This window comes from Crotalus tigris, unplaced genomic scaffold (assembly GCF_016545835.1).
Source record: "Crotalus tigris isolate CLP2741 ecotype Arizona unplaced genomic scaffold, ASM1654583v1 scf7180000017771.5222438, whole genome shotgun sequence".
NCBI classification, from domain to species: Eukaryota; Metazoa; Chordata; class Lepidosauria; order Squamata; family Viperidae; genus Crotalus; species Crotalus tigris.
The window spans coordinates 4276673-4291925 of record NW_024096622.1 but is presented as its reverse complement, the minus strand read 5'-3'; the positions used below and the strand labels follow the sequence as shown (position 1 = coordinate 4291925).

General features: G+C 36.9%; 1 protein-coding gene across 4 annotated transcripts in view; it reads right to left on the bottom strand.

Moving 5' to 3' along the window:
* STUM (stum, mechanosensory transduction mediator homolog) overlaps nucleotides 1-15253 on the bottom strand; it is a 38189-nt gene that overhangs the window by 6988 nt on the left and 15948 nt on the right. For all 4 annotated transcript variants that reach the window (XM_039341729.1, XM_039341732.1, XM_039341730.1 and 1 more), the window contains exon 2: nucleotides 1592-1771. In XM_039341729.1, the coding sequence (XP_039197663.1) occupies nucleotides 1592-1771 (180 nt within the window). The remainder of the gene's footprint in view (nucleotides 1-1591; nucleotides 1772-15253) is intronic.

Sequence of the window (15253 nt, the reverse complement as noted above, 5' to 3'; positions counted from 1 at the left end):
GGATATAGAATCTTGGAAACAGAATAAGCAAAATTCCTACCTACATTTAGGAATGAATTCATTAAGATGAGATCACTGAATTATTGAACCCTTTTTTCCAGATTATGAAACCGAAGCACTAACCACTCATTTTCCCCCCAGATAAGCTTGATACTGAAACAACCATCTGCTCTTCATTAGTTACGTTTTGAAATACCTTGTTTTTATTCTCAGCCTTGGTGAGTTTTCTTCACAACCCTAGCAACACTGAATGGTTGAAGATGCAAGGACCTTCTGTTCTAGAGATTTTCTAATATTAGTTCTAAATTGCACTGCAGTAACCCAGGCAGAATTTGGGGATTAGTGGCAGCTATGGCCAAAAGGGCTACCTGCACAAATACATTTGCCCTTTTCTGATTTGGGAGGCCTTCTCAAATAGTCTTTCAGGTTTTAAATACTTTTGTTTGTTTGTACTACTACAACATGCTCCAGTTGGGGTTGCATCTGGAAGCTGCATTTGGTCTAGAACGAAGCAGTATGAGTAGCTGCAGACCATTGCACCCATGTGTCACCTCTATTTCACAAGCTGCACTGGTTACCAGTTGGCTTTCAGTTGCAATTCCACATGACAGTAGGCACCTTCATGACTTGAGGTCTAGTTACCTACATGAATATATTTTTCTCTCTATGGTTTGGTTGTTTGCTTGTTTAGTAAATATTGTAGACTAAGCATGCTCCAGGTCCCATAGATCAGTGTTTCTCAACCTTGACAATTTTAAGGCATGTGGACCTCAACTCCCAGAATTCCACAGCCAGCAATGCTGGCTGTGGAATTCTGGGAGTTGAAGTCCACGTGCCTTAAAATTGTCAAGGTTGAGAAACACTGCCATAGATGAAGGAGTGTTATCTTACAGGATCCCAGAGACTTCCCTTCTCTATGTCTGCCATTGCCTACTGAAAGAGCATTACTTGTGACCCAGTTGTCTTTAGGAAAGGCTTGAAGACCTTGCTTTTTGAGCAGGCCCTGGGATAGGCTGCTTTTGTGGCCCAGCTTATGATGTTTATTTGTTAGCCATATAATTATATTAACGTTTCCCTAATGTGAGCTTCTCTGTTGGTACATTGTTTTTTGTTAGGTTTGTTTTAATCTGTTTTTATTACATTGCCTAGAATTCCTTTGGTAATTGAGATGGCCAAACTGATTACATTTTTTAAAAAATAAATAAATCTTGATTGCCTGTATGCACCATTTATGGTTACTCAGAGCCAACTGATTGATTAGTATAGAAATAGGTATGGTACATTTATAAGACCAGTTGAATGTGAAGGAAAATGTTTTAGAGGTCACTCCATTACAAAAGCTGTTCTCTATATCCTAATGTTGTTTCTGTGCAAAGAAAAATTAGGAAAAAAGAGAAGGAAGCAATTTTTTTTTCTTTAGCTTGTTTCTGCAAACATATACCATCAAGGTATCAACTCATACAAAAAGAGTTTGCAGCTGTTAGAGAACTATTTGATTTAATTAGTGCCCACTTCTATCCCTCTTCCCATAAGCTCACTTTAAATTCTTAATTATTGGAATAACAAACAAAAATGATTGTACTCAACTTACTGGCAAGAATGACCATGTCCATCCCCCAAAATATACTCATGATCCAGCCAACCATCACAATTGCTGTAAGAATCTGAATCAGAGCTGCTGCAATGTTCAACCAGAACACACAACAAATGTGTCTGTCAGGGAGATCAGTCCGGGCTCCACACAGCACTGTGAAAGCTGATACAAATGTCCCTGTAGGAAGGAAGATCAGCATTAAAAACTCAGAAGAAAACAACGGTCAGACACATCACATAAAACACCATCATATAAGAGCAGTAGAATAAGTGGTAGGCACAGCCTCAGAAATTATCTGCATTTGTTTCAAAAGGCACACATAAATAAAAAAAATATCCGTTACATTCGAAAACATTTTGCAGCATTTTAATATACTAAAAAGCATATTATTTACAGCTTAGAAAAAGCTTATTGTAGGACCACAGAATAGGAAAGGAACAAATCAACCAAATTTTAGCCTACTCCTACATAACAAATCAGAATACCATTTCCACAGATCAGCCTACATAATCATTAATATTGTTATAGTAAGAAAATCTAGAAGACAGGTGCTAATTAAATTCAATAACAGTCCTGGAATATATGTGCTGTTAGGCTATAAGATGAGCTATATATTTATTTGCTTATTTAATAGAGCACACCAGATTTCAGTTTTACTTTCTTTTTATTCATTTCTGAAAATTCAGAGTACATTTCTTAATACAAGTAGATTTTGTGGATACTAATGTGGTCAGTAGGCAAGAGTTTAGGCATTAATATTTAACTATTATTTTGTTTATCACTCAAATATGTAAAACCATCCTTTGTATATATTCCTCCCAAAGACCATGGCGGTCGAGAATCAATTCAAAAGCAAAGCAGGGAGCAGCAAGAATGGCAGAGAAGTTAGTACTGTATTGACTAGTCAATTAAAATATCCTGCCATTGGTGGGCCAGTTTACAATTGCATAATGTGGAAAGGATGGGTGTCATTCCCTTATTTGTGCTAAAACTGCTTATGAAGCAGCATTATTATTTAAAAAAAAACTGTAGGCAAGGTTGTAATATTATTTTGAAAAATAATAATTAAACTAATTAAATTTAATAACTAATTAAATACGGCTAAAATCAGGCAGTTGAGAGTTAAACTATATTTGAATTTCTGATTTAGAATTTAACTCAAAATTTATTTGATCATTCAGATATGATTTTGAAATTCAGAGATTCTAGGGGGAGGAATGGCAAACTGAAGACAACTATGAGTTTCTTGAAATCTCTCCATATAAGGACAAGATGGGAGAGCAATCACATGAACTCTGAATGATTGCTCCTCACAAGCCAGTCACAGTAAGACATTTTCTATGAATTGGAGCACTGGGAGACAGATTAACCATCTTGCTCACAATCACAATGGAGCCTTTTCAAGGACATTAAGATCATAAACTTCACTTTCTAATCACTTTTGGAAATTTCCTATTAGAATAGAATGGAATAGAGCTGGAAGGGACCATGGAGGTCTTCTTGTCCAGCCCCCTGCTCAAGCAGGAGAACCTATACCATTTCAGACAAGTGACTGTCTAATCTCTTCTTAAAAACCTCCAGTGATGGAGTGCCCACTATTTCTGAAGGCAAGCTGTTCCTCTGGTTAATTCTCCTCACTGTTAGGAAGTTTCTCCTTAATTCCAGGTTGCTTCTCTCTTTGATCAGTTTCCAACCACTGTTTCTTGTCCTGCCCTCTGGTGCTTTGGAGAATAATTTGACCCCCTCTTCTTTGTGGCAGCCCCTCAAATACTGGAATACTGCTATCATGTCACCCCTATTTCTTCTTTTCTTTAGACTAATCAAATCAAAGTCCTGCAGCCATTCTTTATATGCTTCAGTCTTCAGGCCTTTGATCATCTTAGTTGCTCTTCTCTGATTTTTTTCCCAAACTCTCAACATCTTTTTTGTAGCATGGAGACCAAAACTGGTTGCAGTATTCCAGGTGTAGTCTCACTAGGGTTTTATAAAGCGGTACTAATACTTTGTGTGATCTTGATTCTATGCCTCTGTTTATACAACCCAGAACTGTATTAGCTTTTTTGGCTGCTGCTGCACACTGCTGGCTCATAAACAAGTGATCATCCACTAGGACTCCAAGGTTCCTCTCACAGTTACTGTTTTTGAGCCAGGTCTCACCTAATCTATACTTATATCTTTGATTTTTCCTGCCTAAATGTAAAACTTTGCTTTTCTCCACATTAAAGTTTATGTTGTTGGATAGGGCTCATTGTTCAAGTTTGCCAAGATCTTTTTGGATCCTGAGTTTGTCTTCTGGGGTGTTGGCTATTTCTGCCAGTTTAGTGTCATCTGCAAATTTGATGAGTTCCCCTTCTATTCCCTCGTCTAAGTCATTAATGAAGATATTGAAGAGTACTGGGCCTAAGATAGAGCCTTGTAGTACCCCACTGGTTACTTCTTTCCATGTGGATGTAGTACTATTGAGGACTAGTCGCTGAGTACGGTTTGTCAGCCAGCTACAGATCCATCTGGTGGTGATGTTGTCTATTCTGCCTCTTTCTAGCTTACCAAGAAGTAGGTTATGGTCTACTTTATCAAATGCTTTACTGAAATCTAAGTATACTATGTCAACGGCATTTCCCTGGTCTACTAATTTAGTCACTTTATAAAAGAATGAAATAAGATTGGTTTGGCATAATCTGTTTTTAACAAATCTCTGCTGGCTACTAGTTATATTTGCTTCTAGTTGTTCAGAGATCTGTTTTTTTATTGTTTTTTTCAAGTATTTTCCCAGGTATTAATGTTAGACTGATTGGTCTATAGTTTTCTGAGTCTGTTTTTTTTCCTTAACTTTATTAACTTTAAAGCTATTAGAGACCTTCAGAATGATGTTTCAAATATCTTCATTGATGAGTTTATTTTAAGCTTTGAACAAAAGAAAAATTATTTATAAGCTTAAAAAAGCTGAAAGAGATAGCATAAAGCAGTAAAAGAAAATTATTAGATTTTACTATTATAATGAAAATTCTTAATAAAACCATATATATATATATATATGTAGGTCTTTGGTTGTTCGGGTTTTCTCCCGCGTAAAATTGGAAGTGTCTTGGCGACGTTTCGACGAAGTCCCATTCGTCATCTTCAGGCTGGTGTTTTCAGCTTCGTGCTTTGAGCAGCAATGTGTGGTCTTAGCTGTTTCTTCCTTTTAACTGCCAGTGCGGGTATGAACTGATTGGGTGGGAGCTTGGCTGTGTTCTGATTGGGTGGAGGTGTGTTCTGATTGGTTAGGGGCTTGGCTGTGCTCTGATTGGCTGGGGGGTTGGCTGTGCTCTGATTGGCTGAGGGGTTGGCTATGCTCTGATTGGCTGGGGGAGTGTTCTGTTGGTTGTGCTCAGGTTAGTCTGAGTTGCAGAGGGGTTTAAGATTTTGGGCTGCCTTGCTATTTTTTGGCTTCGCGTTCGTGGTTGTGCCTCCTCTTCATGGAGGGTGTCAGTTTGCTTCATGTATGGATTGGAGGGGTTTAAAGTGGCTAATGATGCAGCTATAGTCTGGCTTTTGGTTTGTGGTCGTGCCTCATCATCTTTGGGTTTGGGTTTGTTTTTTGCGTGGATGTGTGCTGGTGACATCCTGTGTGGTTTTTGTGAGTGTGGGTCTGGTATCATTTTTTGTGTTAGGGAGTCGTTTGTCAATAAGGGCGGGTTTCCAAATGGCTGGTAGGCGGGAGGTATCATCTCGCTTGTTCATGCTGTGTGGGCGTTTTTCTATCTCGATGGCTTCTCTGATTATTCTGTTATTAAAATGTTCACTTTTGGCAATGGTTCTGGTATTTTTAAAGTCAATTTCATGTCCTGTGGCTTTAAGGTGTTGGACCAGGGAAGATGTTGGTTCCTCTTTTTTGACTGAGTTCTTATGTTCTTCAATGCACTTATTCTTCTGTTGGTTTGTATGTGGTGGGACATACAAACCACAAACCACAAACCACAAACCAGAAGCCAGACCACAGCTGCATCATTAGCCACTTTAAACCCCTCCAATCCATACATGAAGCAAACTGACACCCTCCATGAAGAGCAGGCACGCGAAGCCAAAAAATAGCAAGGCAGCCCAAAATCTTAAACCCCTCTGCAACTCAGACTAACCTGAGCACAACCAAACAGAACACTCCCCCAGCCAATCAGAGCACAGCCAACCCCCCAGCCAATCAGAGCACAGCCAACCCCCAGCCAATCAGAGCACAGCCACGCCCCTAACCAATCAGAACACACCTCCACCCAATCAGAACACAGCCAAGCTCCCACCCAATCAGTTCATACCCCCACTGGCAGTTAAAAGGAAGAAACAGCTAAGACCACACATTGCTGCTCGAAGCACGAAGCTGAAAACACCAGCCTGAAGATGACGAATGGGACTTCGTCGAAACGTCGCCAAGACACTTCCAATTTTACGCGGGAGAAAACCCGAACAACCAAAGACCTACATATGTGTGTGTATGTGTATGTGTATGTATATGTATATGTATATATACATACACACATACATACACACACACTATTTGGAAATTCAGTATTTAAAACTAGAGTTGCCAGAGAAATTTCTCGCCTGACAACTCCTCCATATTCCATAACAGAATAAAAATGGCAAAACCCCAAAAGAAATCCAAAACAGCTGCTGGAGGGGAGGTACAGATCAATCTGCCTCTGTAATGGGATGAGTACATTAAACATGAAAAGCAAAATCCAAATTTCAAAATCTAGAAAATGAACAGATGTATTCTATCCCTAGTTTCTAAGCAATCATTGTAGCAGGTTAAAAATTATCCCATCCCCAAAGCCTATTCAAGAAATCACAGAACCAGAGAATGACTGTCAAACATTGACATTTTGCTTTTCCATTATTTTGAAGGAGGAAACACATAAAGTGATAGCAAAAGTCCTAAAAAAAAGTCTTGACACAGTTAAAAGCCTACAAAAAATCCTAGTAAAAAGCTCCCAAGGTTGTCTACCCACTAAGTGTCATTGTTCTTTATGTTCTCCTCCCTCCAAGTTACATGGATCTCAGCCCACAACTGCTGAGGATAATGTAACAAGTCATGAGGAACCTCTGTTAAATGGACAAGAAATTAAATTTTAAAGTGCACCACATCATTCCTAACCTTATAAGGAAATAGCTATTTATTCCACGAGCAAAAAAGTAGTAATAAAAGAGATTGAAAAATAAAAACAGATTAAAATCTTACTATTGTCTCAGACTTCTAATTAGTCAGTATATTGCTTTGCAAATAAAGAAATTATATCTTTAAAAGAATAAAGAGGTCAATGAAACACAAAACAAAGTACCTAATTATTAATATAGTGGTAGAGTGGCTGGATGATTCAAGCTCTGGCAGCAAGCCTGATCTGTGCATTTTGGCTCAGTATCGCGTTCGCTTGATACTATGCTGGATTACTTTACTGTTCCAAATGTTCATCCCCACAATTCTCCGATAGAGATACTAATTAGGATGATTAAGACCTGATGCAGACAGTAGTTGAATGTATTTATCCATGCCAAATGCGGGCGCGTACGCACACACACACACACACACACAACCTTTTAAAAGTAGACTTTTCTAATGATACAGGAAAAAATCTGTCTCAAAGAAAACCAAAATTCACACTTTGTGTTAAAACTTGCTGTTTTTATTTTACTTGCTAGCTCTTCCCAGACTGGGTGCAACTAACAAATTACTGTATAGATATTTCTGATTAATTTCACCTCAAAATCAAGTCTGTTTTTTTTTTTTTTCCTCTTGTAACAAGCAGGGAAGAAAGCCAAGGAAAACATACATTCTTTTCTAACTGAGCTGAAAGGGAAAAAAGGGAGTCTTACTTTCGGGTGAAACGCTAAATATATCATAGACAAAAACAGTACTGTATGCCACTAGTCTCAATCTGCATTTTTCTGAGGCTGGCGGGTGTAATATGGCAACAGTGATTTTTCTGGATGCTTTGCCTGTAGTTACATTAGACTTAATGCAGACCCAAGCACTACAAGACCTTCAATTATATAATACATGATTCTACATACACATAATTTATCAGTAAGCAAGTGGGGTTGCCAAAAAGAAACTTTGATTTCTGCTTTTATACAATGAAATAGAAATCAGTGCATTGTTCCCTTCTAGCCTCCTTCATAAAGAGATATTATAGTAGAACAGTGGGAGACACTTTGGACCCAGAGGCATATAGGCTTGGCTGGGCTGTATTGCTTCTGATTCTACACGGAGGTTTGTATCTGGACAACAGAAACAAAGTGCACAGAGAAAACCTGAAAATCAATTAAGATATTTTAATTATTCTTCAAATGTGCTAGATTTCTGAGGAAGAGAGTTAAAGAATACTTAGCCCCTTACATTTCATAAAAGTTGCCTTAATTACTTTAAAAAAAAATACAATTGCATATAAAGCTGGGAAGATCAGGAGCGGTAGTGGGATTCAGCCGGTTCGCACCACTTTGGCAGAACCGGTAGCTAATTTTTTGTTGCCCAGGCCAAGAATGGACTTCTGGAAGTAGCATCCACACAGAGAACTGGTTGCTAACATATTTGAATCCCACCACTGGTCAGGAGGTATGGCTTCAATAAAGCTCAGGTTCAATTCTAGGCTCAGAAACACATTTTTACTGCAGATATTACATCTAAATAGGCAAAGACATATCTTAATGTTTCGACTTATATTTTCTATAATCAAATGGAACATTACAACCACTGAGATTAGATTGTGCATGATCTGTTGGCTTTTTGGAAGATTTTGAAGACATTAATGTGTTCCTGGGCATGGGGGTCACGTGGTTAGTTTGAGTCTATGTAGTGGTTGTTATGATTTTACTATAAAATGGTTTTTATTTTGGCTATATGTGTTGCTGTTTCAATGCTTTTTATATTATGCAATTATATGCTGTTAGCTACCTACAGTTGATATGGCAAGATGGGCGGTCATATAAACTGAATTAATAATAATAACAATAACCACTACTTAGTAAAGGATTGCCCACATTTAAGCAATAGCCTTATCTTGACTAAAATTATGTGCCCTCAAGTTAACCACACATATAGATTGTGTCCATGATAATCTGTTTCCAACCTAGTCCTTCAGGTCTTTCAACAGTGCAACCCATCGCTATTTTAACTTGAATCCATCCATTCTTGCTTCATTTATTAACTGGAGATGATTCAACATAAGAGTACAACACATGCATTAAATGTAGAAGACCAGCTTATGTAGTCATGAATGAAAAGAGCACTTGCATAGAACCCTGAAGTTATACTGTTGGTCTGTCAACAATACTGACCAATTTGTGTAAAATCTAAGATGGCTTACTTCTCCCAATCCTTTGTGCAAATAAGAATCAATAACATGAACTACTTTCATGGCAAAGACAACCAAAATATCATTGAAGGAATCAAAGGTAAAATCAATAACATATTTTCATTTGCTAATAGTTATGGTAGAAATACAGGATCTAACAATAGCTCAAAATACAGGCAACCAAGGGAAAAAAAGACAAAGGAAGAAAAATAAAAAATGTGAAGTAGATGTGATAGATTCCAAATGTTACTGAAACAGGTATGGGTAGTCCTTAACTTATGACCACAATTGAGCTCAAAATTTATTTCGCTAAGTGAGACAGTTGTTAAGTGAGTTTTGTCCTATTTTTATGATGTTTCTTGCCACAGTTGTTAAGTGAATCACTGCATTCTGAAGTTAGTAACACGGTTGTTAAGTGAATCTGGCTTCTACATTGACTTTGCTTGTCAGAAGGTTGCAAAAGGTGACCACATGACCCTGGGACAATGGAACTGTCATAAATATGAACCAGTTGTCAGACATCCAAATTTTGATCATGTGACTATGGGGATTCTCCAAGGGACACAGGTGTGAAAAAGAGTCATTATTCATTTTTTATAGTACCATTGTAATCACTAATTGAATGGTTGTAAGCTGGGGACTACCTGTACTTGTAGTTTTGATATAAATGTAACTTTTTTTTTCCAAACAGGAGCAGTCAAAATTAAACTAAGTAAAGAAATTCTGAACTGAAACTGAGATACAATTCGCCTGGGCTTTTATTTTTCAGATTAGGGGAATAAATGTTTTGGAAATTAAAGCAAGCAAGGGCATCTCTGTACTACTTCTGGCCTCATTCTTATACTTCTTTAAAAAGCAGATATTAATACCAAGTTTTTTGGAGCTCCCCATTATGTCAAGCAGTCTTCCCACAATCCCATTTAAATTTCAAATATCATTAATCAAATTGGAGAATAGAATAACACAAAAGAGAAAATAATAAAGACTGCCTGGGGGATATTAGGTTCAAAGGACTTTTTCTAAAGCACTTTTCAGAATTATGTATTATCTTCTTTTGTAGTATGCTTCACATTACAAAAGGCTTCACACACAAAAACTCAAAATCCAGAATGTTGATATTAAACCTAATTAAAGCTCTCTTTCTCATAATACTGAACTCTTGACAATATTTTTCTAATAACAAAAATATCCCAGAAAGAGCAAGTGGAAGATAATGGTAAAAGAGACTAAGAAATAGTCCTGTATATTTTAGTGTGGTAGACAGGTGTTATTTCAACAATGCTTGCTATCATGGCATAGATCGGCAATCTTTTCAGAAAGTGGATGTCAGTTGTGATCTTATAAAATGGTGTGGGCTCCTCCAAACATTTATTTTTAAATGGATTAATCTTGAAATGCCAAATTCCATAGTTTATGCAATCTACTCTTAAAGAGCATTCAGAAGCTACAGCCGGTGAAGAGTGTGGTGGTCAGGCAGTTCTTGGGGCCCCAAGGGTGGCCAGTGTAACACCACTGCTCCATGAGCTGTATTTGCTGCCGGGCTGCTTCTGGGTCCAATTCAAGGTGTTGGTGATCACCTTTAAAGCCCTTTGTGGCATGGATGCAGGCTACTTGAGGGACCATCTCATCCCAGTGGGATTGGTCTGCCCCTCCTCTGCCAGCAGAAGAAGCCTGCTGCAGACCCCATTGGCCCGAGTATTCCACCTGGCCGGGTCCAAGAGAAAAGCCTTCTCTGCCATTGGGCTTGCCCTTTGGAACATCTTGCAATCCTCCCAACTATCCATAAGGGCCTAAAGATCTGCTCTGCCAGTTAGCTTGGGGCCCCAATGGGGGAGAATCAAAGTGGAGATGATCCATTAACAATAGATCCTACCTCCCCCCCACCTGCTCCTGCCCTCCCCATTTTTTTCATTGGGCCACAGTATTTGGACCTTCACAGTATTTTATTTATGTATTTATTTATTTATATCTTTTGTATAGTTTTTATCTTTTTATGATTATAAGCCGCTCAGAGGTAGCCTATGGTAAGATGGGTGACCAACAAATTTTACAAATAAATAAATAATAAATAAATCTTATCACAAGGATCCTGTGTGCGATCTCATGCAAATATACTGAAATCTTGTGAGATTCAATTTTCACATGACAATTCAGCAAAACAATTTGATAAATGTATCTCTCTTTCACTTTCTCTCTCATTCCAGAGGATCAATTTAGGGTGATTTCCACCAAACATTGTGGGAAGACAAAGGCAAAATTCCTTGGCTAATACGTTTTTATTGCTTTTGTTTATGGTAGCTATAAAACATAATCCACCCAACTCAGAAAATTATGGTTTAGAAAAAATACTACTGATTTTTCTGCTAATCAGGAGTAATAATTAAATATGCAGGGAAGGAAAAGCATGAACCAATTTTTTTTATCTACTCACTCCACAATATTGGCTCAAGGTTTTATCTTTTTACCATGGTGTATCAACTAGCTTAGAATCAAAGGGTTACTGACAAAATAAAATATATGTGGTGCCCATTGAACTATTGGAATTCAGCCTAATTAGAACATGATCAGTGCATCAGATTATTATTATCAAGCCATAACTGACAATGTGCTTTTCACCTGCTTTCTCTAATGAGATTGTGACAGTGTTTCCATTAAGATTTAAACAGCTATTATTCATGTTGTCATTATCTTTCAGGCTACATCTTTGCAATGCATCCTATCCAAAATCTCTCTTGAAACTGCTATTTCTGGACCAGATTGAAAGTAAATGGACAGAAATGAATTGTTAATCTATCTGGCCACACTGTTAGGGTTGGCCTGGTTCATTTGTTGAGAGCACAGAAGCATCAATAGATTTTGCTACAATGTCCTGATATAAGAACACCACAGGATAGTCTGAATATAAAAAAAAGCCCTTGCTGCTCCGTGATTCATTTATTTAACTTCTTTTAAATTGTGTGAAAACAATGTAGACCTCTTTGCTTTATCACAAATGTAGAGATGTCTGTTGAAAGTTGTTTTAAAAAATCCAGCCTTCACATCCAGTGACATTCCTCTTTCCTAACAAGTCCAAAACAGAAGTTTTCTGTCTTTTATACAGAAGTTCCAGCCTGTGTAACAAATAGTTTCAAGATTATTATTATTCCAGGGCCATTTCAATATAAGATTGAGATAAGTAGTAGAAATGTGCTATTTGCTTCTCCTCTGACCAGAAAGATTTTTCCAGTTAATTAGCAAAGACAACTGCTTATTTTCTTAATGGGACAGTTAAAACATGACTCCCTTGGCACTAATAGCTACTGTAACCAACACTTTGCCCACTTTGTGTGACTTTTGCAGGAAAAGAAAACCCTGAAAAGCTGCACAGTAGGGGAAGTGGTGTGAAGAAAAACAAATTGTATTTCATGGTGATGACATACAAAATACACGGACATTTACAGGGCACTTTCCTACAAAATGGACATCTCATGCTCACCATGAGTTTCAAATTGTGCTACAAAAAAGAAGCAAACTCAGAGAATACTAAGAGACCAATAGCCCAACCATGAATTTCCACAGATTCTGCACTATGGCAAATGGTACTACCTTTCTGATTAACAATTTCTAGGGTAACATCTAAACAAGGCTAAATAAAAGCTTAAAAACTGATAAATGGGAAAAGCCAATCAAAGGTGCTAACAACAAAGCAATGAAAACCTCATCTGTGAATAATGTCAGTAATATTAAAATATATGAACAGTTGCAATAATAAATTGTTAGTTGCATTAAAATATAGTATTTTATATTTTATATATTACAGAAATATATATATATAATATTATATATATTACAGAAATCCCTAAGTAAACCACCCAAGGTCAGTCCCCTTCTCCTGGTATTTCTGAGTGAATGAATGCAGAGAAGAGAAGGACTTGAAAGAGGGATTCCCATTAAACCCATCATTTGTATGCAGTCTTACATGGAAAAATCCCTAAAGATGCTTGACAATATAGTATTATTAATATTCCAGTCTTGCAATACAGCTGCATTATTAGTGTAAGAGAATATTTTGTAGTTCAGGGTTGAAATTTTCAGTTCTTGGTGTTCTCTGAACTTGATTGTTTGCTTGCAGGCACTTCATTACCCAACTAGATAACACAGTTGTATTAGTCAGAGAAAGGCTTTATGTTTTACATAAATATTTTAGAAACAGGATAACTTATAGGAAAAGAAATAGAAAGGTTTTCAGGATTAATATTAAAGCATAGAAAGTTATATAATTACAATTTTGTATTTTTGCAAACACATATCCTCACATTATCAAATAAGATATTAAAAATGGAATAGGTGGAGGTATGTTCTTCCTATACAGATAGTTCTTGATTTATGTCCACAGCCGAGCCCAGAATTTCCATTCTAAGCAAGGTGGTTGTTAAATTAGTTGTAGTCAATTTTACGACCTTTTTAGCCATGGTTGTTACGCAAATCACTGCAATTATTAAGTGAATTGTGTGGCTGTTAAATGAATCCAACTTCCCCTATTTGCTTTTCAGAAGCCAACTGGGAAGGTCACAAATGGTGATCATATGACTGGGTACTGCAACCATCGTAAACGCAGGTAGATTGCCAAGCACCCAAACTTTGATCATATTGACAGTGGGAATGCAATAATTGAAAGTGTGAGGACCGACTGTCACCCTTTTCAGTGTTATTGTAACTTCAAATGAACACTAAATGAATGGTTGTAAGTCAAGAACTAATTGTACTAATCTTCTTGTCAATACTCCCCCCCCAACCTGCCCATGTATTAACACTGCAAAATAATTGGAATTGAAATTCTACATTTTTCCATAAGGATTCTCTAGTGCTGTGAAAAAAATATCCTGTTGGAAATATATCCTACATTTAACCTTGTAATAAAGCTACTTGAACCTTATTTTGTAGGATTTAATACTACTTGATACTGTGAAATTCCGTCTTGTTTTCTCCAGTGCTTTGAAAGAACTATGGCCAGACCTTATTAGTGGTGTATTGAAATATCTTCATACCAAACACTGGAGGTTTTTAAGAAGAGATTGGACAACCATTTGACTGAAATGCTGTAGGATTTCCTGCCTGAGCAAAGGATTGGATTAGATTAGAAGACCTCCAAGGTCCCTTCCAACTCTTATTATTCTGTTATTAATTACACACATTTCATTTATTTATTTGGTTTCTATCCTATTAAAGAATTGGCCAACCTTCAAATCACAATTTCTACCTGCATTTTTCCACAACTTGTTGAAGTAGATATGAAGAAAGAGAATGAGTGGCCCAAATACACCCAATATAATTCTGGACTAGAAGCTGGAAGCTGGACTAGAACATGGTTCTCTCCATTCCCAGTTCATCACCTTAACCACTACATTTTTCTGGTATTGGAATACTTGGATAGGCTCATAAAAGCTACAGAACTAGCACAAAGATGTTATGTCCAAAATCATACACTTGATATCATTCCTAAAATATATGGGAAAAAGCTTTACAAAAACAGTATATGCTCTTATTGGGTAATTATATTGGTCCTCAAAGTATGAATTTGGAGGGCAAATATATAATAATAGTACCCAGATATTTGGAGGAAAATTAGCTTCATAAGATATATGCTTATTATGCAGCTCAATCATAGTAATCCATCTATTGATACTAAAACAAAAGAAAGCCTATTCTGAGGAACTGTATTAAAAGCATTACACCAACATTCTAATAAGATTAAGAAAATTCAAGATAAATAAAAGGCACAAATTATTATTATTGTCATCATTCTGGTTTTTTATAAGCAGCACCTGGAATATTGTACATATTTATAAGCATAGCTGGCTCAACTTTCTGGAAAATATTCAGCATCTGCATAAACAAAAACAATTTGATTAATAACAAAATTAATTAGAAATTTTCCAGAATATATTATTTTATATGCTAAAAATGCTATAGTGCCTACAGGAATAGAATGTTTTAAGGACTTTTAGCCTCTGGGCACATTGTATTCTTAAGAAGCTCCTGTATTATGCTCAGGATAATTTGCTTCCAAGTATGCTTAAGAAAACCCTGTCTGGATTGAGATAATTCAGCAAAACTTGTGAGATATTCAATCCAGACAGTAAATACCTTGTCCTCCAACTGAATTATTCACCTGTTGCTCGGCCATCCAGTTTCTATTCTGGGAAAACAATTCCCAAATGCTTTCCTTCATGGAGGTATGTCTTGTAGCACACATACAAACAGAAGGTTAAGTTAAATTTTTACATACAAAGTTAACACACATGCATACAGGCATATCAGCTTTAAAATAAAAATTAGCTTCTTACTGCCCTGT